The 27,302-nt window shown below is 42.1% G+C and overlaps 1 protein-coding gene across 4 annotated transcripts in view; it reads right to left on the minus strand.

Moving 5' to 3' along the window:
- Nucleotides 1–27,302, minus strand: part of LOC132394363 (LIM domain only protein 7-like) — a 237,867-nt gene that overhangs the window by 96,800 nt on the left and 113,765 nt on the right. For all 4 annotated transcript variants that reach the window (XM_059970419.1, XM_059970421.1, XM_059970420.1 and 1 more), the window contains exon 5: nt 25,255–25,361. In XM_059970419.1, coding sequence (XP_059826402.1) covers nt 25,255–25,361 — 107 coding nt within the window. The remainder of the gene's footprint in view (nt 1–25,254; nt 25,362–27,302) is intronic.

The raw sequence follows: 27,302 nt of genomic DNA on the forward strand, positions 1-27,302 counted from the left end.
AAGGGCACTGCATAATAGTCTATCTTTACTTGATCAACTGACAAACTTTAAATACTTGTAGACTACTTTAAAATGTTTAGAAAAGTGCACTGAAAATGTTCCTTGCTGAATGAGATGCAAGTGAGTTTTTAAAGAACTATCGCCAAACAATCCCTTGGTTGAGTAATTAGCACATGTTGAGTCCAATTGCCTCAAAATTTAGAATCTTTAAGTTATTATTTCTCCTTTAGTCCAAGAGATTCTTAAATTTTATTAACTTGGCAAATTTGGGCACTTCCTGATTTTTAAAAAAAGTTAACTGATATATTGGATTTCAATCTTAATAAACAAGTAAATTTAAATAATTGAAATGGCAGCTGGTGCAGTCATTTTACCTCCTTTAATATTTAGCTGGATACACCTGTGGCAAATAGAATTGGCCAATCGCATTTTGAATAAGAAAAAGGATCTTTTGCACTGCAAACTGAAGGTATAAATTCTTGATAGTTGGTAACTTGCTGGCATGGAGTTTTATTAATGAAAAGAAGAGCAATATTTCAATATTTCTGTCAATAAATCACTACAAAATATTTAAGCCCTTTGTAATAAATCAAATTCCAGATTTTTGCAAAATATAATGAAAGCAAAATATACAGTATTTTAATCCAGGTATGCTCCAATCTTTTTGCTAACTTGTACTTTTTTCAGGCTATTGCGCAATCTTTAAAATCAACTTGTAACTGAGATGAGTGACTTGCTCAACCATTTCAGAGGGCATCTCAGAGTCAACCACAATGGTGGGATTTGCAGGTATATAAAGGCTATGAATGTAAAGATGGCAGATTTGCTTCCCTTACAGGATATTAGAGAAATCAGGCTGGGTAAAATGCTTCTTGTTAAAAGCTAGTGCATTTTTATTTGCAGCGTTGCTGCATGAATCCGTTTAATCATTAGCTACTCTGCTGGCTTGTGGATAGGAGTGGATCCGGCCACCAGTGATGTTCTTGTGTGCATGTTTTCAGGGCAAAAATCCATAGCCTCTGATCTGACCGCAGTGTGTGGGATGAACTGCAGTCTCGTTTGGCTGGAAATAAAAGAAAACCAGCTAAGTATTTTATACGTGCATCAGTAATTAAAAGGAATATTAGAGAATGATTTAGCTCAATCAAAGGTTTGGAAATTTCAGAAGCAATGATCCTTCAATGGCTTTGCTGAGGCCAAAAAATGTGGTAAATCATGAGTTTATCATCAGACTATGTAACAGTTTCTTCCCCCATGCTATCAGACTGCTCAATACCCAGAGCCTAGACCAGGGGTCAGCAACCTTTACCACTGAAAGAGCCACTTGGACCCGTTTCCCACAGAAAAGAAAACACTGGGAGCCGCAAAACCCGTTTGACATTTAAAATGAAATAACACTGCATACAACGTTTTGTTTTGCCTTTATGCTATGTATAAACAAACTATAATGTGTTGCATTTATGAAATTGATGAACTCCTGCAGAGAAAACGAAATTACATTTCTGCATGCAACAAAAACATGTTGACCTCCGAAAAAAAGACGTTGGGTTGAAGGTTACTTTTAAGTAAAATACTCAACGTCTATTTGAGTCCTTCTTGTATTTATGAAAAACGCCAAACTTAAATTTGCCGCCAGCAGCAAACCAAAAATAACGTCAGCCAGCTGTCAACCTGAAAAATAAAAGGACTATTTCACTGAACAATGAAAGCATATGAATATACGTAAAATAATAGGCAAATAAAATATTTATCATCCTTGTTCAGGTTGACTCACACCTGACAATGCAGTCGTATTCAGTAGGGATGGATCGATGCTTAGGGGAGTGACCAGGAAGGATAATGTGTTTTTTTCCTCTCTGAACTCACAGAAGCGTTTCCCAAACGATGTTTGCATTGCGATGATTGCCCAATGTAAATACTCCGAATTTATCATGTCGTGACCTTTTTTGAACTCTCTCAAATTGGGGAAGTGAGACAATGTGCCTTTCTGTAAATCTCTGGCAAGCAACGTCAACTTGCGCTCGAATGCCAAAACATCCTCCAACATGTGCAGGGCTGTACGTCCTTACCCCGTTGAAGAGCTGTGTTCAGCGTGTTCAGGTGCGCTGTTATGTCTACCATGAAGTGTAGCTTTTCCAGCCACTCTGGCTGTTCCAGCTCAGGAAAGGTGAGCCCTTTGCTGCCCAGGAAAGTTTTCACTTCTTCCAGACACGCGACAAAGCGTTTCAGCACCTCCCCTCTGGACAGCCAGCGATAAAAACACGTTGTAGCGGTTGCTACACGCAGTCAGTAAACTGCAGTCAAAGATAGCTTTATTCGAACTAAACAGCCTTGCTTTTAAGCCTCCCTCAACCCGCCCCCCATGGGCGCGGATGCTGCAAAAGACACGTACTCACAAACCCCCGTAGGCTATCTCCCTTAGCCTGAACGCTGGCTAATTGTGAGCCGGTTCGGATGTGTCAGGAAATGGGTCGCCACAAAGTCTTATTTAGATTGTACAAGATCACCATAATCTTCAAATTTAGATTTACATTTCAAAAACTAACAAACTAACATAAAATACATTTTAATTAAATACTGACCATGTAGCGGTGTGCTACACGCAGCGCTAAAATTACGACACGGAGTCGGTAACTGCAGTCGAAGGAAAAAACTTTATTCGAAATCTTCAGCCTCACTTTTAAGCCTCCCTCAACCTGCCCCCCATGGCGCAGAGGCTCCAAAGCTCTGTGCTCGCAAACCCCCGTAGGCTATCTAATTGTGAGTCGGTTCGGATGTGCCAGGAAAAGGGTCGCCACAACCAATTATTTCCCAAAGCAACAGGGAGCCGCAGCACAGACGTAAAAGAGCCACATGCGGCTCCGGAGCCGCGGGTTGCCGACCCCCGGCCTAGACCGACACCTTACTGCCCTATTGTCCTGTTTATTATTTATTGTAATGCCTGCACTGTTTTTGTAAACTTTATGCAGTCCTGGGTAGGTCTGTAGTCTAGTGTAGCTTTCTCTGTGTTGTGTTTTTTTTTACTTAGTTTAGTCTAGTTTTTGTACTGTGTCATGTAACACCATGGTCCTGAAAAACATTGTCTCATTTTTACTATGCACTGTACCAGCAGTTATGGTCGAAATGACAATAAAAGTTGCTTGACTTGAGTTAGTCATTTCTGTATCCATGACTCACAGATTTGATTTCTTATGGAAATGGTTCACTATTTCAAATTAAAATAGACAAAATTCAATTTATGGTAATACCTAGCTGTAAACAGTATACATTACAAGGTTGCTGGATCACGAGTTGATCAGAGGCAGACATCAAATTTCATGCAACTTACATAAATTACTTTGATAGAGAGTGGGGACGGGTGATGGGACCAGATCTTCAATGTGTGCTTTCACCTCCTGGTCAAAAGGAAGATCTTGAATACAAATGGCAGGGACATTTGCAAATTTAGTCCATTGTAGGCTATCTAAACAAGATGTTTAAAGATATGGAAACAATTCTGTAGTAAGCTCCCCATGGTGTAGTAAGTCTCTGCTTCTCCATCCCACACAAAAAAACCCACTCTGAAGTGAAACAAATGAACAGAATGGTCCAGGGTGTCAGACCTGAATATAGATCCTCTCCAGGTTATGAACACCCAACTTATGTACAACCCGTTCATAGGACAAATTGTTCAGGAGATCAGTGGGATGGATTTGCCGACTGCTGCGATGTGGTAGATGGCTTCTGCTGCATGGGATCTCAGTTTACTGCAATACCTCTCCACCTTGCAGGGAAATCTAAATGGTTGAGTTAAATACCTTGGTTTAACTACACCTTCCCCTTGGCTCGCCCATTTTCTCAATGAACCGACATTGCCAGTTTCATTTCTGACTTGCAACCCGTTGGGGGTTAACGGTTGTCAGAAATGGAAGACTGTTGAAGCCTGGAGAAGGCGGGCAACAGGCAGTTCTGCTGTTCTTGATCAGCCGCCTGCTCACTCAAAGATGCAGCGGCTTCCCTGCTGCCAGTGGGAGCACTCTCTCCCAAGCCTGGTACTGATGAGGCACTTCCTCAACCATTCACGCTCCGCTTTACAACATCTTGCAAAACCGAACAAACAGGAGCTCTCTAGGAAGGACCAGGGTCTCTCCTTCATACTGGGCCACCCCTCTCTGGAAAGGACCAGGGTCTCTCCTTCATACTGGGCCACCCCTCTCTGGGAAGGACCAGGGTCTCTCCTTCATACTGGGCCACCCCTCTCTGGGAAGGACCAGGGTCTCTCATTCATACTGGGCCACCCCTCTCTGGGAAGGACCAGGGTCTCTCATTCATACTGGGCCACCCCTCTCTGGGAAGGACCAGGATCTCTCATTCATACTGGGCCACCCCTCTCTGGGAAGGACCAGGGTCTCTCATTCATACTGGGCCACCCCTCTCTGGGAAGGACCAGGATCTCTCATTCATGCCGGGCCACCCCTCTCTGGGAAGGACCAGGGTCTCTCATTCATGCTGGGCCACCCCTCTCTGGGAAGGACCAGGGTCTCTCATTCATACTGGGCCACCCCTCTCTGGGAAGGACCAGGATCTCTCATTCATGCCGGGCCACCCCTCTCTGGGAAGGACCAGGGTCTCTCATTCATGCCGGGCCACCCCTCTCTGGGAAGGACCAGGGTCTCTCATTCATACTGGGCCACCCCTCTCTGGGAAGGACCAGGGTCTCTCATTCATGCCGGGCCACCCCTCTCTGGGAAGGACCAGGGTCTCTCATTCATGCTGGGCCACCCCTCTCTGGGAAGGACCAGGGTCTCTCATTCATGCCGGGCCACCCCTCTCTGGGAAGGACCAGGGTCTCTCATTCATGCCGGGCCACCCCTCTCTGGGAAGGACCAGGGTCTCTCATTCATGCTGGGCCACCCCTCTCTGGGAAGGACCAGGATCTCTCATTCATGCCGGGCCACCCCTCTCTGGGAAGGACCAGGGTCTCTCATTCATGCCGGGCCACCCCTCTCTGGGAAGGACCAGGGTCTCTCATTCATGCCGGGCCACCCCTCTCTGGGAAGGACCAGGATCTCTCATTCATACTGGGCCACCCCTCTCTGGGAAGGACCAGGGTCTCTCATTCATACTGGGCCACCCCTCTCTGGGAAGGACCAGGGTCTCTCATTCATACTGGGCCACCCCTCTCTGGGAAGGACCAGGGTCTCTCCTTCATGCTGGGCCACCCCTCTCTGGGAAGGACCAGGGTCTCTCATTCATGCTGGGCCACCCAGGATTGGAACAATTCTAACCTAAGAACTCCTAAACAACTCCAAAATCTTATGATCCTGAGAGAGGGGAAAATGAATCCCTGGCATCATTAAAACTACTATGACAACCCTTTATTCCCCTTTTGTTGGAGAAACAAGTAAAACCACTGCAGTTAATATGGAACAAAAATAACATTGAAAAATCTGAGTTCTTAAGCAATCAAGTTAGGAGATAATGATCATTATATAGCAGCTCGGCACTCCCTCATAACTGAAAAAAATTCTTGATGCAAGTTTTCCTGTCAAAAGTCCTTTGTTTGACAGTATATTTTAGTGGGCAATAAAGTTACAAAATAAATACTCCGCTGTATCTGTTTAATGTTCTAAGTGAAAGAGACAGGACTACCCGGTACCTAAGAAAAACAAGATAACATGCCTTATCAACTACTGCCCAGCAGCTCTGACACCTACTATCATGAAGAGTTGAGAGGCTGATCATGGCACGTCACGTCACAAGGCCACGCTGTTCCATACATTAGTCACTGATTTGGAACTGGTCTAAGATGGGCATAAAGAAATTGACCGCCAGGCCACTCAACCAACAGTCATCACAACCAACGCTAAACCTCTTTCTTCTCGTGATGGGCAGAGTTCACCCAATGAGAAACAATACCAAAACCACAACCAGATTCCACTCTGTCACCTGCCGAGCCATAAAAGGTTAACAGGTCCTTATCACAAGGCAGATATGCACATACCAGTGCTTGAATTTTAACCCATGCTGATGAGCACACTGCCTCATGTTTCATTTGCTTTCCTGCCCTAGATATATCAGTCAAAAATAATCCCAATGCCAAAGACATCATTCTGAACCCATGCGAACAAGCTTCAAGCTCCAGATGCTCTATTTAAAAATATCTCATGTCTGTCATTTATCGCTGGGCGGGAGTAGCTATCGCAATCACACCTGAGTTTGTTGGGTTGTGTGCAAGCAATAATCAATCTGTTTCACTCCAGTCACCTGCACTTAAGGCCCGACACAGAAACAGACAAGGTAGAAAAGTGGTCATCATGGATTAAATCATCTCAACAGAAAATAAATATTTTACTGCAAATGTATTGGCTTCGTAATATACATCTGCACACACTACAAATTCGAACTGAATACAGAATCTAAATATCTGCAGACCATTTGCTGAATGAATATGCAGAGAAAAATAATTGTCATGATCAATATTTTTTGCAATTCTATTATTAACAGAAACATAGAAAACCTACAGTACAATACAGGCCCTTCAGCCCACAAAGCTGTGCCGAACATGTCCTTACCTGAGAAATTACCTAGGGTTACCCATAGCCCTCTATTTTTCTAAGCTCCATGTACCTGTTCAGGAGTCTCTTAAAAGACCCTATCGTATCCGCCTCCACCACCATTGCCGACAGCCCATTCCACGCACTCACCACTCTCTGAGTAAAACAAAACTTACCCCTGACATCTCCTCTGTACCCGCTTCCAAGCACCTTTAAATTGTGCCCTCTTGTGCTAGCCATTTCAGCCCTGGGAAAAAGCTGTATAAAGCTAATGAGAAATAATTTTCTTTTCTAATTTTTCCCCTCTATGAAACAAAAATACTGAATCCATTTGCCTTCATGTTAGATTCAAGATTCAAAAACTTTACTGTCATTCCAACCATACATCAGCTCTGCAGGGTAAAATGAGACAGCGTTTCCCAGGGGCAAGTGCAATCATAACATAACAAACACAACAATAAATAGTAAAACACAACAGCCACATGGTGGTTAAAATCCTGAATACCAGATGTGAAAATGGAGTGAGGGGATTTAGATAAGAACAGTGGCACTAACCATAGTGGCTGCCTTACAGTGCCAAAGACGTAGGTTCAATCTTAACTCAGGTTCTGTCTACGTGGACTTTGCTCCATCTCCCTCTGATGGCAACTGGTTCCGCCCATATCCCAAAACCATGCAGATTGATTAATTAATAGACAACTGCAATTTGGCCACCAGGAATGACAGAAACAGGGAAGGAGCTGATGAGAACATGGGGAGAATTTTTAAAAATGGGATTAATATTGGATTGCTATAAATGAGTGGTTGATGGCTGACAAGGATGGACAAAGGGGTCTGGTTCCATGCTATATCTCCATGACTATACAGTATCAGAGCACAAAGTGAAGCCTCAGTTACAGAGAGGTTTCAGTGACATCAGCAGCATCTTTGTTGTAGCTCGGATAATAAGTCTGAAGCCTTTTTGTTGAAAAGTCATGGGTTCTTAGCCGTGAGACCAGCAGGACTGCAGGGGCACTACTCTAGTGGAGATGCCACCTTTTAATCAAAACGTTAAAAAAAGATGACCTATTGGCTTTCTGAGATGGACATAAAGAATAATTCTGAGATACTACTAGGAAGAAAAGCAAGGGAGTTCATCCATGTTATTCTGGATCATGTTTCCCCCTCATATCAGCTCTCAGAGGCAGATTAGTTTATCATTAACACTTTCTGGGAATCAAGACTTAAATGTTAAAAACATGAAACAAAAGAATGAACATAATGGCAGAAACACTCAGCAAGTCGAGCAGCATCTGCGAAAAGAGAAACAGTTGATGTTTCAGGTCAGATGTTTTGTCAGAACTGGGGAACAACTTTAAGCTGCAGACAAAGTGGAAAGAGGAGTAGTGTGGTGGTCTGGTGAGAATGTGGGTTTCCATTTTGTCAAATGGGTATTATTGGGGCAATTTTGCTTCTATGTCTGCATTGCTAATTGTACGACTGAAGAACAAGCTCAAAGTGTATGTGGCAATGGAGAGAGAAAACAACTGAACAATACCACAGTTGGATGACATCTTTTTACCTTCAACATAACATCCATTACCTACTCTGTCACACTGAGTGATTCCACCATTTTCCATTGCTAATCATTAAGGAAAGTTTGCTGTGTCCAAATTGTTTATTGTGTTTCCAGCTTAACAAGTCACCAGCTTTCCACACTATTTTTTTTGCCCTAACATATCTTGAGACGCCCTGAGGTTGTGAGAGGTGCTATATAAATGAAAGGTTTCACTTATTCAAGTGTAGTAACTATTCCCCTGTATCTTCAAACATCATTGGCTACGTTTTATTGAGCCAACTGGTACATCTAATTTAAAATGTCACATATCCCCTACAATTCATAAAGTGCAATGGACTGTGCTTAAACAAAATATGATTTTCACTGAGTTACAGCATCAGGTGCAAATGTAATACTAATGTGTCCTGCCAAGAGCAGCATGCACTTGGCATCTGACTAGATCTGAAAGTATGGCCTGGAGACCAGAGATATCCAGCTGAACTTTTAAATGGAGCTTACCGCATTCTATTTGTAACTCACTGCTCCCTTTGTCTGGGCATTTATATCACATATGGTTTCAATATGAAACCAGACAGAAATTTCAGGGTTTGATTTAAATTTACGACATTCAGCAATCTGTGTTTGTTAAAAGCATCACAGGGCAATGCTTATTTTATAGTTAGTCTATTAAAAATACATTGACAAGCTCAATGCTCAATTAAAGCAAAAGACAAAACATCAGTCTTTTCCACTCAAATGAAGAGTTGAATAGTGCAGTCTTAAGTGGAACAATACTTATTTACTGAGATAAAGCACGTAATAGGCAGTTCGAGCTATGTTGCCGAGCAATCCCATGATTTAATCTGAGCCTAATCATGGGGCAATTTACAATGGCCTACCAACTGCTTCATCTTTAGAGTGCAGAGGAAACTGGAGTACCCAGAGGAAGCCTATGTAGTCACTGGGAAGACGTACAAACAGGGAATTGAACCCAGCTTGCTTGTGCTGTAAAAGTGCTGTGCTAACCACGTCACTACCATACTGCTCCGTACTGTTACAATTGAATGGTTTTTTAAAAAATAAAGCCTCCAGCTGAAGAATTGGTTCAGCAACGAGACACACCAGCCCTCAATTCAGCTTCACGGTTGCACTGAAATAAAACTGAAAGTGCTGGAAGTGCTCAAAAGAACAGGCAGCATCCGTGGAAAATGAGAAATAATATTTTCAGAGTGAAAAACCCCATAGAAAAACCAGGGAAGAAAGAAAGACTGTTTCAAGTTGCAGAAATGGTGGGAGAGAAGTAAGAATTAAGCTAATATCTGTGGCAACATGAGGCAAGTGTTGCAATGGGGGTGGGGGGGGGGGCAAGTTGTAGATGTCATTAAGTGGAGGGGTTAATAATGGGGCCAGATTGGGAGCGAGGTTACAAAGCAAGGAACTTAAAGAGTTGTGAAATGCAGGGGCATATATACTCAGCAGTTCAAACTGAGCAAATAGAGAGAGAAAGCTGACCAGATATCATTGATGGAGAACTCATGAACGCTCTGGCTCAGAAAGCCCATTCGTTACCTGAAGTTATGGAATTCAACAGAAAGTCAGGAAGGCTCAGATGGAAGATGGTGTGCTGTTCCTCAAAGATCGAGTTGGGCGCAGTTTTAACAGTCCAGAAGGCCACAGTCAGACTGGACATTAGGAATGGAATAGAGTGGGTTAGTGAAAGGCCATGAGCATTTCCTGCAGCATTGTAATTTGCAGCCGTTTACAGGTCCTTTCCGAATTACTAATCAATGCCCACCTTAGACATCATGGACAAGCATTTGAAAGGCTGGCAGGATGCTTGGGGATGGGTTTTCCTTCTGCTGCATGTCTGCAGGCACCTTCTGCTGGGTGGGAATGGGCATTTCCATGTATCTTCACAACCCCCACCACTGCCAGCTGGAAGCTGGTGACCACTCATCTCACACCTATACCCAATGACTTTACCTCCAGTCTTCTGTGGTAATAAATTCCACAATTCACCATCCTCCAGCTACAGATATTCCTCATCTCTGTTCTAAAGGGACATCCTTGTATTCCAAAGCTATGACCTCTGGTCCTGCAGCCTCCAACGACTGGAAACATCCTCTCCACGTCCACTTTATCTAGCCTTTCAATATTCGGCAGGTTTCAATGAAATCCATCCCCCCCCCCCCCCCCCCCCCACCATGCTCCTCATACATTAACCCTTTCCATTCCCAGATCATTCTCATTAACCTCCTCTAGACTCTCTAAGTTGCCTGCATATCCTTCGTTAGATAGGGGGCCCAATTGCTTTACAGCTGATTCCAAAACCAGACAAATGAAGCATTTTCCATAATGAAGAGGCATAGGGTAATTTAATTATAATCTTATCAAAGTATTCACATTAGGTGCTCCATGACTGGAAATAGTTCCAAGCTAGAATTCTTGTGTGGTGCCATTTCCCCAAAGACTCTACTTCAGTTTCACTTGACTGTGATATGTTCACGTATATTTGTGGCTGCAGGCTACAAAACTCGAAAAAGGCCCTTTTCCTTGTTAAGTATGAGATGCAAATTCCAAGTCAGAAATAAAAACAATCTCAGAATTTTGTTTTGACACAGGAAGCAGGAACTAATTTACATCTTGTAATTCCGTTATCTCCAGAACTCCCAACACAGATGATGATCAATAAAGTGTTTTGAGAGACTGTCGAAAGTATCATTTCAAATTTCAGTACTTCAGATGAGACTTCTGTGGATTGTCAACTCGTCACAGTGGAGAGGCCCGTGACTTACTGAGATCCCAAGAGCGAAGCTGCCTGGAGTTTAACTCCTGGTAGGGTCACCCATGGCGATAAGGTCAAGGGGGAGGATCCAGACAAAGAGTGATCCAACCAAGTACCCAATGGTGCAGCTGCCAGAAGATGATGTCACATCACAATGGTGGTGAAGGCAGAAGAGGTCTGCAGCAGTGAAGGGTTCAACTGTCTTGGATGCCATGTCACTGGTCCCTGAGCCTGATCTGCCAAAGGACCCTCTGGTTTCTGCCCATAATCAGTCTCCCCACATTAAACACAAAGTCACGCACAGGCATTCTCCACTGATGAAATAACCCCTTAGGAGAACATCAGACTCAACCCAAGTGATCGCACTACGAGTAGCGTAGATGAGATTCAGGCTTGGTATCTCAGCCGAGGGTATATTTACAGTACAAAATCGTAACTGATCTCTAAACTGAGAGCAATTCTGAGATATCAAAAATAATCGACAAAATTTGCAAGAAAATGAGGGCTGAACAGGGATCTCAGTCCGAAATGTCAACTGCTTGTTCATTTCCACGGATGCTGCTAAGTTCCTCCAGCATTTTGTGTGTTGTTGCTTTGGATTTCCAGAATCTGCAGAATTTATTGTGTTTAATACAAGGGGATTGTTCACACCATTTATAGAGCCTCCTGCCCTTATGCACACTCAACACATTGCGCAGAGGTATAAGATTTGTGTTACTTCATCTGAAGGGGTTGGACAGTGTCAGTCAGAAGCTTGTATTGAGCAAACTAGCTATCAGGAATTAGAAGTGAAATTAAGTCCTAGTGTGGGCTCTGAGGCTATGTTACTTCCGCTCTGCTACCTGTCATTAGCAATGAACTTGAGGGGCTTTCACTGCCTCTAAACTCGATCATAAAACAGTTGGCACAGAGCAGAAACCAGATGACAACATACAAGGCTTTGAGCATGATTTCACGCTAGCTCTTCTCATACCTTTGACCAATTCAGAATGGCAAAGATGGTAACTACTACTGCCAACTATCGTGACCGAGCTACTCCCCTGTTGTGGCACATCATAGAACTGCAATACTCTGATCATAGCTGTGGCCTGACAGCCAACGAGGCACGTTATTCTCAATTCTGTCTGTCACATCCAGATGGGCACTATTTCGCACCAATGGGCCAGAACCTACACTTAGCTATGAGCTTCGCAAGTTCGAGCTCAGAGCCTCTACCCAGCCAAGTGGCCAAAAGCCACCAATTATGAGAGAGATCTTTGGAAAAGATGCCAAATCCTATGATTTCATACAACTGCACCCCTCACCTTTGTGAATGTAGCCACATTAAATATAAATGCACTCTAATCCATGGTGGAAAATATTTGCTCAAGTATGAATTCAGTCTGGCTACTGATTAGCAAGCATGCTTGCACCCATGACTAAAGTTTCTTAAACAAGAACTGACACTTTTTATTGCACTGAAGAGTTCCAAGTCATCCAAATTCTTTCCTTATAAGGTCTTCAAAGTTTTCATTCTACCCTCCCTCTCATTTCCGCATACTACCCTTTGTATCAATGGGCTCTCCAAGAGCAAAGTTCCCTACCTGCTGTTTGGTGATTAGTCAATACATCTCATAAACTGGGCGACTGCAGATTCCATAAAATCCTCTCCTTCTCAAAGATGTGATCTGCATTTTGATTGTCTTCCACGTGGCCCAGAGATAGCAAAGTCAAATACTGTATCTCACCACATCTTCCCTTCATGTAGGAAGCTCCACAAGCAAATAGCCTAAATCCACTGACTGGCGATCTGCGAGCAAGGTTGAACTTAACTAAAGCAGTAATCAAAATACAACAACCAATTTTCAAGATTCGGGACTGTTTAATGTCATTTCCAGTACACAGGGGTAAAGGAGAACAAAGTAATTATTGAATGAACTTATATAATATCAAAGAAACAAAAGCAACAGTATAAAATATAGTCACACGAGAGGGTGCCAATTTCAGAATCTACAGCAAAAGAAAATAAACTGCTGGAGGAACTCAGCGGGTCAGGAAGCATCTGTAAAGGAGAATGGGCAGTCCACATTTCAGATCCACACCTTTTATCTGGGCCACTATGTTACAGTACTTGTATTAGTCTGGAAGGAACTAACCAATTTCATACAGTCAGTGATTACAACAGCTAGACCTCTTGGAATTATTGATTAGTTTTAGCTCCTAGGGATGACTGTTTAGACCAGGGGTGGGCAAACTTTTTGACTTGTGGGCCACAAAGGGTTCTAAAATTTGACAGGGGGGCCGGACCAGGAGCAGATGGACGGAGTGTTTTGGTAATACACCTCATAAGAGAAAATAAAATATCATGGGATATGTAGAAAACATGTGCTTTAATTTCAATTGAAAATGAACAAATGCATTACAACAAAATATGTCTTTGAAGTCCCATGGTATTTAGCTATTTATTGAAATGACTTTTAAAACACTGAAAATTAAATGAATAAAATACAGCTTTTTTTAATAGTAAGTTATTATTTTAAAGCACTGAAAATTCTGTTATCCTTCAAGATATTATCATCATCACTCTCCTCCTGACTGTCTTTATTTCAAAAACGGTAGGAGATGCAGGTCTACTTGTCTTGCTCCTTCTTATTTGTCCCCTGTGCCAAAACTCAACAACGACCAGCACAAAGACAGAACAGTGACAGCGCGCCAGTATGCGGAGCGCGTTATTTGATCTGGAGCTCATTTTTTATTTTGATAACGTACATGCGCCTGCGCACTACTCATGTCCATCACTTAACAGAAATGACATGTAACATATAAGGCTTATTGAAAAAAATATTTTCAAATGCATTTTTTACATAACACAACGAAGAAACTTATTTTTAATTTCAGTGGGAACAGTGTTATTGGTCTCCCGTTTTAACCAGCGCATCAAAGTCTGGATTTAGTTTTGTTGTGGCGATTCTCAGAATGGATCTGAGGTGTTGGTCAGTTAACTTGGATCTGTGGCTGGCTTTCTTGATGTTCATGACGCTGAACGCCTGTTCACACAAATAGGTCGAGCCGAACAAAGAGTCAAGCGCAAATGTGGAGTAATACGCTGCACCTCAACAAAGGTCAATGTGTAGCGGTGTGCTACGTGCAGTGCTAAAATTACGACACGGAGTCAGTAACTGCAGTCGAAGAAAAAAAACTTTATTCGAAATCCCCAGCCTCACTTTTAAGCCTCCCTCAACCTGCCCCCCTGCGCACAGGCTCCGAAGCTCTGTGCTCGCAAATCCCCGCAGGCTATCTCCCTTAGCCGGAACGCTGGCTAATTGTGAGCCGGTTCGGATGTGCCAGGAAATGTGTCGCCACAAATGTATATAGAGTGTGTCATCTATTGGGAAAACGCCAGAATTGCGGGGAAAAAACGTTAACAAGGTTTATTAATATAATTTCATCAAGTTCTGCAGGCCGGATTAAAAAGCATATGGACCGCGGGCCATAGTTTGCCCATGCCTGGTTTAGACACTCAGGATTAGCGCCTAGAGACTTCAGGAGAATTCTGCCCATTATTCCTGCTGAGTAAATGCACAATATGTTAGGAACTGGTACAGATTATCAGTAAATAATTGACTATAAAGCACTTAAGTCTTCAGCTGGCTTGTTTAATATCCGCTTGTAAAGGAGATCCGCTCACTTCATGCTGAAATGGGTGCTCAGAGTGATTGCTGTGATGTAACAAGTTACCAATTTTGAGAACTCACAGTAACAACCACAAGGAGGACAGAAAGCAGAGGGAAATGGCAGCCAATCGAACGTAAACTTGAGAGACCAAGACTTAAACAAAATCAGGATGACGAGTGATCTATAGTAAAGAGTGGACACAGAATGAAGCTTTGAGTGACTGAGAAATGACTTTTTTTAATCCCTTTTCATGCCATAATGGTTCTACAGTACCAATGACCAATATTCCACTGGTTTAAAATTTGCAATTGAACTACAAATACAGTAGTGTAGTGGTTGGCATAACGCTTTACAGTACCGGTGATCCAGGTTCGATTCCCGCCACTGTCTATCAGGAGTTTATTAGTTTTCCCTACACCGCATGCGTTTTCTCTGGTTAGTCCAGTTTCCTCCTAAATTCAAAGATGTGCCAGTTGGTAGGTTAATTGGTCATTATTAGTTGACCCGGATTAGGTTAGGATTAAATGTTGGGCTACAGGCGGATGCAACTCAAAGCTCTAGAGGGGCCTACTTTGCGCTGCACCTCGACAAGTATACCCCCATCAATGCAGATAAGTGGAACTGGCAGCTTACCAGCAGAATATAAATTTGTTGGCACACACTGACTCATACTGAAATAGCACACTCAAAATAAGCCCCTGTCTCATTTTGTTCCCGCAGCAGGACTTGTCAGCATGAGCATAGCAGAGGTTAAGGCAACAGTGAAGGCACGCAAGCTCCACTGGAGCCTGGCTGGACAGCAGAAAAACACGTGCAATGGATAAAATGGTCTCTTACAAATAAATGGAAGGATTAACTGTGCTAATATAGCACATTAATAATTCAGTAGCCCCAAGGGAAATCCCTAGCCCCGTTTATGATCGAATCCATGTCTCAGGAACCAGATTTTCCAAGTTATTGCCTGCATTTAAATTTAGTGTATATATTATTGCTAAGAATTACATATGCCCGCTTTATTACACTTGGGAGTTAGCTATCCCGGTGGGAATTTAGCAGATGGGTTTGATGTAGTTCCTCTGCTCACTTGCAGAAGTTACACATGGAGCAAGCAGCAATGTAGGAACAGACCTACACCGGAAAAAGCCCATTTAGCACATTGGACCATGAATGATCCTTTTCTCAAGTATTCTTGCACAGATACATCCCATGCCCTTCTAGCTGAAAGGAGCAACATATTCAGCAATGAGCACCATTAGCCCACTCAGACAATGGGCTAGATTTTTTTCAATATTTTTCTAACTGTTTTCTGCTATAATTATATGCGCTATATGGACTGTGTTGTGTATGATTGTTGGAACTGTGTTTTACACCTTGGTCCTGGAGGAACACTGTTTCATTCGGCTGTATTCGTGTGTGGCTGAATAACGATTATACTTGAACTTTAACAAGTGAAACCACAATTGTCCAAGAATAACTAATTAAAAAGGGTCATAGCATATACAGTTTAGCCAGCCCAATCCTGCTTTTATAAAGATTCCAAGCTCTGGAAATGTACTTAAGTCAATACCAAACAAAAGGCATTGTTCATTTTAACAAGTCACATTAACTCAGAGCTGAAGAATTCGATGCACATTTTAGTGTGCCTGGCAGAATGGGGCTTCTTATTTTACCAGTGGGATATTCACTCTCTCATCAAGTGTTCTTCTGAAATAAACTTTCCCAAGTAACATCAACAGCTGTACAACAAGCAATGCTCATCTTCAGATTCTCTGGTACAACGGTGTCCGTTATTTACTATTAATCATAATCATTGTAATTATGATTACTATAATCCACTCCCCCTGAAAGGTTACCATGTCAGGGGCAAGGCTAGCACTCAAAGTGTACTCGAGACGCAAGAGACTGCTGATGCTGGAGTCTGGAGCACACAAAGCTGCTGAAAAAACTCTGAATCGGGGGGGGGGGGCAAGTGTGGGGTTATTATCATATATACTGACATACAGTGAATCTCAAGTTTACACACCATCCACTCAGATCATTTAGGTCGCACAAGGAGAAAGTAAAGACAAAAAACAGAATAAAATGTTACCGTTACAGAGAAAGTGCAGTGCTATAGATGTCTCAACGCTTTTATTGCAATCAACAAGACTCTGTTGTTGGTAATAATGTAGAGTTTGGTAATTGGTACAATACTATGTCTGATTCACTGGTTCATTGACAGCGAGAGGTACTGTGTGACCTCGGTTCTCGCGCAAACTAGGCCCACGTGCCCCGGGGCTGCCTGTTGCAGCCGCCAGACTGACTGTGAGTCGTGGTACTCCACGTTGGATGGGGGGCTGGAACTACCCGGTGCTGCCATCTGGTGCTCACTTCATGCAAAATAAGCTGGATTGTATTCACCTGCACTGCACTAGCACATGACGAGAACTGCTGCGGCCTTGATCTTGCAGGAAAACATCCATGCACCATCAATTTACAGGCCATGACACTCAGGGACTTGGGCTAGAGTTTTTTTTTGTAACTTTTTTTTGCTATCAAAATTATGCGCCATATGTGCTGTGTGTGATTTATTGGTTATCTGTTTTGTACCCTGACCCCAGAGGAACACCGTTTCATTTGGCTGTTTTCATGCGTATGAGTGAATGACAATTAAGCTTAACCTTGACCATGAACAGCTGCCAGCATTGACCTACCAGCTTGTGTTCCTCACACTTTTTTTAATATTTGCCTTCTGCCTTTACATCCTTTCCAGTCCTGATGAAGGTCTTGGCCCAAAAGAGCGACAGTCCATTTCCATCCCTTGATGTTACCTGACCTACTGAGTTCTCCCAGAATCTTCTGTGTGTTACTCAACACTATACCATGAACTGTTTTCTTTGCACCATTCTGTTTCGCACATATTGCTACAGTTATTGTCATATTTAATATTACGACTTGTACTTTTTGCTCTGAGTTTCACAAGCAAGAAATTTCATTGCACCAAGGTGTATGTGAAAACAAATTCATCTGAATTTGAATCGCAATTGAATTTCACTCTTTCGCCAATTTTCACAAATGCTTCAGGTTGACCCAGAACATAACAGCATGGAACAAAAGATTTCTAGGTTTAGTGCTGATATCTTTGGCCTTCGGCTGACAGAATGGAGGTCTGTCTCTACCGAAGTGTAAAACATTCCCTCCTTCTGCTAGCATGTGCTACACCGAGACGTTGGACAAAGTTGGGGCGTCTTTCTTTGGAATGATGGAGGCTGAGGTCAGACCTGGTAGTTTGTAGGATTATGACAGGAATAGACATGCATTTAAGGTGGGGGCGGAAAGCACCAAGTCAAAGTTGAGCGTCAAGTGCAATGAAAAACCTATGAGCAGCAGCATCGCAGACACAGCACGTCATATAAGCAGCATTCACAAGAAAAACAAATATAAATTATACACAATTTTAACAAAACTTTTGGACTGAACTGTATGCTCACCATAAATTATAGACTGGATGGGCCAAATGGCATTCTTTTACATTGTCACCCTTCCATGACACAGTTGTGACAACATTCAATTAAGATACATTTGTCTAAAGATCATTATAGGGCCAATGTACAAGTAACAGCTAAACTGTGAGATCAATGGGTAGAAATGTGACAGCAAATAGAACCAAATGAGTAAGCACCAAAGGCATGAGCTGTTGAGAAATAGGGAGAGGCAATCCTGATAGCCGTCACATTGAATCAGCGTCCTCGAATAGACAATGGTATTTGGCTACTCCACCCTGTGGTTGATTGATTAGCCATCTGGAATATGCGTGATACTCTCATTAATTGGACCATAATGAACTCTGTTGTTTTTCACTACTGATAGACTTTGCAAATTCATCAACATGCCATGTTATTCCACATGAAAGGAGACAAGGGGGAGAAATAGGAGACAAACTTACCAGAGTGTTCTTCTAAGTGTATGCTGGCAGAAATGAGCTATAATTATATTTGTAATTCAGAAAGGTGTATTTTCCTCTCTGATAGCCAAGGGGTTTGCCTCTCAGGGATAACAAAAGACTTGCATACCCATGACCTTCCATGAGACTGACAATTTAGCTGAGTGGTATCACAACAACTACCTCTCAGTGTCAGCAAGGAGCTGATTATTGACAACAGAAGGAAGCCAGACATAAACGAGCCAGTCCTCAACAGGCAACAAAGCTGGAGAGGGTCCGCAACTTTAAATTCCTGTTTTGTTATCTCAGTGGAATCTGTCCTGGGTCCTGCATACAAGTGCCATTACTAAGATAGTGCATCAACACCTCTTAGAAGTTTGCATAGGTTTGACATACCATCTAAAACTCTTGAGAAACGTCTACAGATACACGGTGGAGGGATATATTAACTGATTGTATCATAGCCTGGTATGGAAACACCAATGCCCTTGTATGGAAAAACCTACAAAAAAATAGTGGATACAGCCCAGTTGATCACAGGCAAAGCCCTCCCCACCACTGAGCACATTTACAAGGAGCACTATCACAGGAAAGCAGCATTCCCTCAGCAAGTACCCCATTATCCAAGCCATGCTCTCATCTCACGGCTAAGAGGGACAGGAGCTTTAGGACCCACATTGCCTGGCTCTGGAACCAGACAAGATAACTTCACTCACCTCAACACTGAACTGAACACAACCTATATAGAATGATGCTCAGACTCCATCTCATGTTCTCAATACCCATTGTTTACTTATTATTTCTTTCTGTATTTGCACATCGGTCTTGTGCGCCGCGGTCATTGATTCTATTGTATTTACTGTAAACACCCACAATAAAATGAATTCCAGGGTTGTATATGGTGACAAGTACTTTGATAATAAGTTTACTTTGAACTTTGATTTGCAGAGTCTAATAAAGTGAACTGCGGAATAAAACAGAAAATGCTAGAAATAATCAGCAAATCAAGCAGCTTCTACGCAGGGAGAAGCTCAGTTAACATTCCAGGCCAACTAATCTTTGATATAAAGAATGCGTGCTGCCTGACCTGCTGAGCATGCCCCACATTTCCTGTCTGCTTTCAGGTTTCCAGTATCCGTGGTATTCTGCTTTTGTGTTTGGCTAAAGAAAATTCCAATGTGCATTCTGTGCAGCTAAAGGTCAGTGACAGGAGGGACTAGAATTAGCTCAACCCCAGCATTAACTGCTCTACCTTTCACTCAGCTATGTGAGAAAGCATGCCAGCTATTTGATGCACAATGCCCTTGAAATAACAATGAAAGCCCTTATGGGAGAGTCACAATTGTCACAGTTAAAATCACTTCTTGAAGAGCTTGGGGATATTTTCCTTCTTCAAAGGACGTCTAAGCAAATGCAGGATGTTATTGTTGGTTGAGAGAAAAAGATTAGGCCATAGTATACGATAAACTCCTCAGGAACACAAATACTGCCAAATCGTCCACCCGTGTAACTGCTTCTTCATCGGAGTACTCATAAATTCAATTCACCATTTCCCACTAGTACGTGCTTATTTTATTCTCTCTTGGGATGGCGATCAAGTGGTGTTTGCATTCCTAATTTCCTTTGCAAAGTGGTGGTGAGCAGCCCTGGTATTGGTATATTATTGTCACACCTACCAAGATACAGCAAAAAGCTCGTCTTGCAAATTGTTCATGCACTTCAAATCACTGCACAGCATATTGAGCTAGACAAAGGTAAAAGAACAACAAGGCAGAATACAGTCTAAATGCAACAAGAAAGTGCAGTGAAAGCGAGCAGTAACGTGCAAAATCAAAGTGGTTGTTAGATGGATAGGAGGGATCATTGACCATGCCAAGGGCCCTGCATGGAAGAGAGACCTCTCCCCACGATGATCCTCTCCGCAGTCCTCACAATCCTTTGTAGTCAGATGTTTGTGTTTCTCATAGCACTCTCAATGGTGCTCCTGTAAAAGCTGATTAGAAATAGGGGAGCTACACTCATATCAATCTCATCAGGAAGTGGAGAGGGAACTGTGCTTTCTTGACAATAGAGGTGGTGTTGTGGAGTCGGGGAGATCATCCATTTTGTGCATTCCCAGTCACATGGTAACTCACTCCACGGAGGAGCCAGGGGTGTGCAGGAAGCAGTGGTCAACTGCACCTTCCTAAAGTCCACAATCATTCCTCTGGTCTTGTCCACGTTGAGACGCAAGCTATTGTGGTCTCACCATTCTACCAGCTCCTCTATCTTCTCTCTGTATGTAGTCTTATCATCATTGTTGATGAAGCCAACCACTGCGATGTCATCAGCAAACATGATGATTCAGCTTGAACCAGATCTAGCAACGCAGTCACGGGTCAGCAGTGTGAACTGCAGGGGGCTGATCACGCAGCACAAGAGAGCGTCGGTGCTCAGCGCGATGGAATTTCAATCGTCAACAAGGACTGACTGTGATCTTTCTGGCAAGTAGTCCAGGATCTAGTTATAAAGAGAGTTGTTGAGACCCAATGAGGACAATGAGGTAGATTGTGAAGCCAAGAATCCATTATGTCATTCAAGAGGTCCATTCAATAGTCCGATAACAGGTGGATAGAATCTGCCCTTTGAGCCTGGTGGTACATGCTTTCAGGCTTTACCTTCTGACCAGTGGGCGAGAGAGAAGATGTAGTACTTGATTATGTGAGCTGCTTTAAATGAGGCAGAGAGAAGTACAGACACAGTCCGTAGAGGAGAGGTTAATCCCTGCGATGTGTTGGGCCGCATCCTCAACTCTACCGTTTCTGGTGGTCACGGGCAGAGCAGTTGCCATACAATGCCATCGTGCATCCAGACAGAATGCTTTCTATGGCACATTGATAAAAATTGCTAAGAGTTGACAGGGACATGCTGGAATTTATGAAAGTAGATGCCTTGCTGAGTTTCTTAGCCATAACATCAATGTGCTTGGACAGGCTAGTGGTGATGTGTCACACCTCGGAACTTGGAAGCTCTCAAAACTCAACTCTGAAAATGTAGGCAGGAGCACCTGCAGTGCCGTCCTTTCTGAAGGAAATGACCAGCTCTTTTTGTTGACACTGAGGTTGTTGTCATGACACCATGTCACTAAGCTCGCTATCTCCTTCCTGTACCCTGACTCATCGTTATTTGAGATTTGGCCCACTACAGTGGTGTCATCTGCAAACTTGAAAGGTGGAGTCAGAGCAGCTGCTGCAATCTGTCAGTTGAAATGTTCCCACATTACCGCTGGATAGAGGGGTTCCCGTAGATCGCCTCAGTAGTGACAAAGGCACAGGAATCCTTTTCCAAGTCAGGTATAATATGATCCCATGAACAGAAGGCAGATAGAGGACTTGGGCTCTGACTGTGGTGCATTTTCTAACCGATTTACATTGCCTCAGTTCTGAGGGAAATGAAAGAGCGAGATGGAGCAAGGAGGCTGCGATTGTCCTGGATAGAGTTCAGCTTACAGCGTCATCAACTTTATTATCAGCGTTTTATATACCAGGTGAAAACTTTTAGTCAGCTGCAATACGGTGCAAAGCCAAGGTAGAGTGGGGAAAAAAAAAGGAACAGCAAGGTAATGTTCATAGACCATTTCGAAATTGGATAGTGAGGGGAAGAAGCTGTGCCTAAAACACAGAATGTGGGTCTTCTGGCTCTTGTGCCACCTTTTCCCATCACACCTCCAACATGTGCCCAAATGACAGTGGAAAGACTGAGAAATCAGGAGGGTGTTCACTGTCACAGACAACTACCCTCTGAGCTGTTGTAGGCATGTCATGCACATGGATAGTTCAGTCAAGTTTCCAGTCAATCTGCAAAACATGGGAGGAGCTCAGCAGGCCTGGCAGCATCTATGGAAAAGAGTAAACAGTCGACCTTTCAGGCCAAGACCCTTCATCAATTGTGATCTTCAAATTGACAGAGTTGGTGACAGTAATGTCATTGAATTTAAGAGATTTGCTCTTTAAGGCTACATTAAATAAAAATTATACAGTGCTTGACTTGGTAACATCAGTGTATTAAAGATCTAAGTATCGAGCTGTTGAGAGAAAAAGGTTAGTGACCTCACTTTCTACTTTAACATTTGCTGCTGGTTAAACCTGTTCAATTGCATTCACTTGTGGTTGAGACTGGAGGTTGTGTAATCTGTAAAAACACCTTCCAAGTTCAAAAGCAAGGCTTCAATCCTTTCCACGGAGTAAGATTTCATCTCTTACATCGAAACCTTTTCATGGGAAGGAAGCCAGTCGTCACTTGTGCCTGCTGCTTCAGAATGCTGTCACTGATTTTGCGAAAGCGCAAGATTTTTTGATCATAGAAACTTAAGCTATAAAAGAAATAATTAACTTCATTAAATTTCAAAAACTTTACCCCTAAAAAAAATTGTGGCTTTCCTGTGTACCTGCTCTGCCAGCTTCCGATAATATCACATATTGATACTCATAAGCTGGAGTACATGTGAAATGAATAGATTACTATTAATACCGTAGGCACTTGTCAGCATGGGCACGGTGGGTTGAAGAGTTTGGTTTGGTGCTGAATGACCGTCACTCATGAAGCCCCTAAGAAGCACATTCTCACCAGGATATAGATTCTGTAGTTCTGGGAATCAGTGCTTTAATTGCCATGGGGTAGATGCACAACAGCTTTTAGACCGCTCCAGAATGGTCACAAATCCAATTTTAGTCCTACACTGATACTTAAACCTCAATGACAAAGCAAGATCAGAAAGGAAGAGCTATTATACTAATAAGAAGTCTACACTCCTTTAAGTTTTCAAAATTATTATTGCCTTAAGAGGAAGAGCAACAAGGGGCAATTAAAAGATAATTGATATAATAAATGTGACCTCTCCCACCCTTCAGCATTTCTCACCCTTCAATTTGTATAAAACACAGTAGAAAAAGCATTTATAATTGTAATTAAAGTTCAAAGTCCCACCAACATAAAAAGTCACAAGATAGTCACTGTACATTATTTTGTACTAGTTGAAGCAAATTTCTACCACAATTATTTTCCTTTCCAATCATACAGAATCAATGTCATAAAAACATCTATTCTGGTTACATTCCTCTCCTATAAAGAGTTGCATAAAAAGGTTCTGCTAACACAGGCATTTGAAACAAGCAGAGAAATGACACATCATATTCTGCAGTTTGACAAAAGGCATTAAATCAGAGTGTTGATTGTAAAATGGAAGAGAAAGAGAATGGCCAGTTGAAGGCATCATTCAACTCTCTGTCTCAAACTGCTGTTATCCATTCATGAGCAGAAATAATGTTTGAGTAAATTCAGAATTGAAACATGGCAAAACAGGATCAAATTTCTGGCCAGCTTTGATTTAGATTAAGTGATGTGGTTCCAAAATTTGGTCTTCTGTAGCCAATTGCAACTCAAAAGACAAATTTGTTGTGTTCTATTACATTCACATCCTTTCGAACCCGAACATATTACCAGCAAGCTTAAGCAAACCAGGGAAGTCAACTGAACAAGATCAGGGCATCCTGAGGCCACAACCGCCAAAGCTCATACAACATTATAGGGTAAACAACATAGATAGGGTCATTTGAAGCAGGCCATTTCCAGTGAGGTATACAGCTAGAGGTCATGGGTTTAGTGTGAAAGGTGATAAGTTTAAGGTGAACTTCTTCACTCAGAGGGTCATGAGAGTGTGGAATGAACTGCCAGCACAAGTGATGAATTCGAGCTCAATTACAACATTGAAGAGAAGTTCGAATAGCGACATGGATGGTAGGGGCCTGGGAGGCTCCATTGTAGGTCGATGGGAGTAGGTAGTTTAAATTGTTCGGCATGGGCTAGGTGGGCCAAAGGGCCTATTTCTGTGCTGTACTTTTCTGTGACTTAAAACAAGCTTCTCAAAGTAATACGTGTCACACATTGCTATTTTTTTAAATTTTTTCAATTGAAATGAACATCAAAATTTTTTCTAGACCAATAGCAGCCTAACAATAGCAATAAAAATATAAAATTAATCTAGATGTGGGCTAAACAAGGTAAAGAGTTTGAAATGTGAATGGAAGCCTGTAACATTACATATTATAGAAATATTAGTTAATTGGTCTTTTAATGTCGCTGTCTTGACAAAGATTTGGAAATAGGGCAGGTGAATCAATACAATCTAGATTTGTAGTGACACATACAGAGTGCTGCTCCAAATTACTACAAGCCACAGCACTGTACAAACTATAAAAACATTCCATACAAGTATATTCAGTTTCAACAGGCATATTTTAGGTATGTTTACTCTGCAACACCATGCTAATATTCTGCAAGTGCTTTACAATGTTAAATCTCTCGTTTTCACATTAAGAAGCTTACAAAGAAACAGTCAGCTCAGTTGAATAATCAAAGATCGTAAGGCAGAAGGAACACAAAGTCTACTTCCTCTCTTTCCACCTGTAATTTGCCACCAAATCCAGGCTGGTGAAGTAGAAGAGTTTTGGACTGAAGTTACCAAGTTGTAGTTTCAAATCACGTTGACTTTCAGCCAACATAACCCACAGCAGAAATTTCTTTCACTCAAATCTTCCATTAATGCTTTAACAGAAGTATTTTAAACTTTTGGTCTGCCATTCAAGCATCCAACCCTTGGTTTTCTCCCCCCATTTTTCCACAATGCAACCACTGTACACAATTAAAAGCACTAAAAACAGTGAGAAGAGAAACATACCAGCTCGAGAAAACAACACACTCATGCACGTTCGGGACACACAAGTTGTTTTGCCATTCTGGACTACCGATGCCATGAGTTTATTTTTAAAAAAACAGCACTTACTTGACAGTGACGCGACTGGATAAATCCTGCAAGTCTCCTGGGTGAAACAGCTGTGCTTCTTTCAAGCCAATTTTCTGACAGCCCTTCAGGAAAACGTTAATGTTGTCCTGAAAAAATGAAGTGAACTGTCAGCTTAGTTACACACAGCACAAGGAAGCTGGCTCAGTCTAAAGTCCTTTGCTTTGAAGTCCAGTATTGGTATAAATGCAACAGAGACAGGGGAGGGGTGGAGAAAAGGGAGAGCGCGATATCTCTCAATGAATCAGAAATGACAAACTATTGATGTGGGACACCCATGGGATTGTCTATTACCTGTTATAGGAGGGCTGCACAACGTGTGGGCAGTGACCATTCCTGACGTCTCTATTGCATACACATTCCTCCTCATTCTAGTCTCTCACGACACATCAGATTATCTCCAGTGTCTATTTAAATAAACCTTTCGAGAATATTCACCCACCCAGAAACTGCTAGCTGACTCCAAGGAGAGGCAGTCAAGATTAACGCTTCCTCTTGCTTGTCATAATGCCAAATAGACGTGAAGGCCTGCGTCTTCCAGGGTGAAATACTTAGTTAAAGAGTGTAGCACACACTACTTAAGCAAGGTGTGGTATCATGTTGTATTATTCAATACAACTACTTATTAGTTAAATTAGCATTAGTTAGTTAACATTTGTTAAAGTAATCGTAATAAAGGCAAATTTCACATCAAATGTCTGATAATAGACCTGATTCTGATTATTTTTTTTAAAAAACAGGTCTTTAGAATAAACCAATGCTATATTATGCATTCTGATATTACTTTTCTCTTGTACTTTCTCAATGTATTTATCCTTTGAAATGATCTATGTGGAGGGCTTGCAAAATTAAGTTTTTGCACTCTGCCTCAGTATACACGATAATAACCAATACATTGGTAGAGATAAACAGATGCAGAATTTTTTTATTGATTAACTTTAGGTGAGAGCAAACAAGAGCATACGACATTAAAACAGACTTTGACATCGAGAAGTTTGCCCAAAACAATGCTGGTACAAATACTTCAATTGCTGCCTTCAATTTCAAAATTAATACTTGTCTCTACTAACCCAATAACCAAAAATTTTATTGAGAAACAGGATGGAATAGGCTTTCTGGCCCCTCAAGTCACACCGCCCAGCAATTCCCTGATTTCGTCCTACCCTAATCCCAGGACAAATTACAATGACCAACTAACCTACCAACCAGCACATTTTTGGACTGTGGGAGGAAACAAGAGCACCCAGTATTAACCCACACCGTCACGGGGAGAATATACAAACTCCTTACAGGCAGTGGTGGGAATTGAACCCAGATCAATTGCACTATAAAGTGTTCTGCTAACTATTTCAGTACTGTGCTACCACACTGTATTAAGGCAAAGTGGGTTGAAAATATAACCATTTCAAAAGATATGCATTCTTTTACACAAGTTACTAAAGTATTTCGATTTCAAACAATGACTAAAACTTTTGACTTACATACTCACTCAAAATACATCTAGGCACGTCATGGCTTGCTTTTATAAACCTTTATCAATCACATGGAGAAATACGTCACATGGGCTCAGCACAGCACAACCTTTATACAATATTTCCCAACAAAATCCAAATGATGAAATAAGCATGAGAACAGCTGAAGTGATTGTTCTGAGCCTTGACAGATACAACAAAATAAAGGCTTAAACAGGTCCACCTTCATTCTTGATTTGACAGAAAAATCAACAGCAACCAATTGTTTGCTCGGTAAACACTGCCCATGTGCCAATTCTTCTGCATCCCATTCCAAGGTTAGATGCTTCCTATTGGTAGATCATTAGCAAATACAGCAAAATAGTGCAGAGCTGAGAAAATGCGGGTTGCTACTTTACCAGTTTTCTCTCTAGATAGCAGTTCATGCACCAACCAGGCTGCTTTGCAAAGATTCCAGATTCTAACCTGAAAATTCCAATACCTCAGGAAAACCACCGACTGCAGAATTCGTGGCAGGTCAAGTTGGAAAAAAAGATACCGGGATGAAGAAGGGGTTAG

The sequence above is a fragment of the Hypanus sabinus genome, chromosome 5 (genome assembly GCF_030144855.1).
Source record: "Hypanus sabinus isolate sHypSab1 chromosome 5, sHypSab1.hap1, whole genome shotgun sequence".
Lineage (NCBI taxonomy): Eukaryota > Metazoa > Chordata > Chondrichthyes > Myliobatiformes > Dasyatidae > Hypanus > Hypanus sabinus.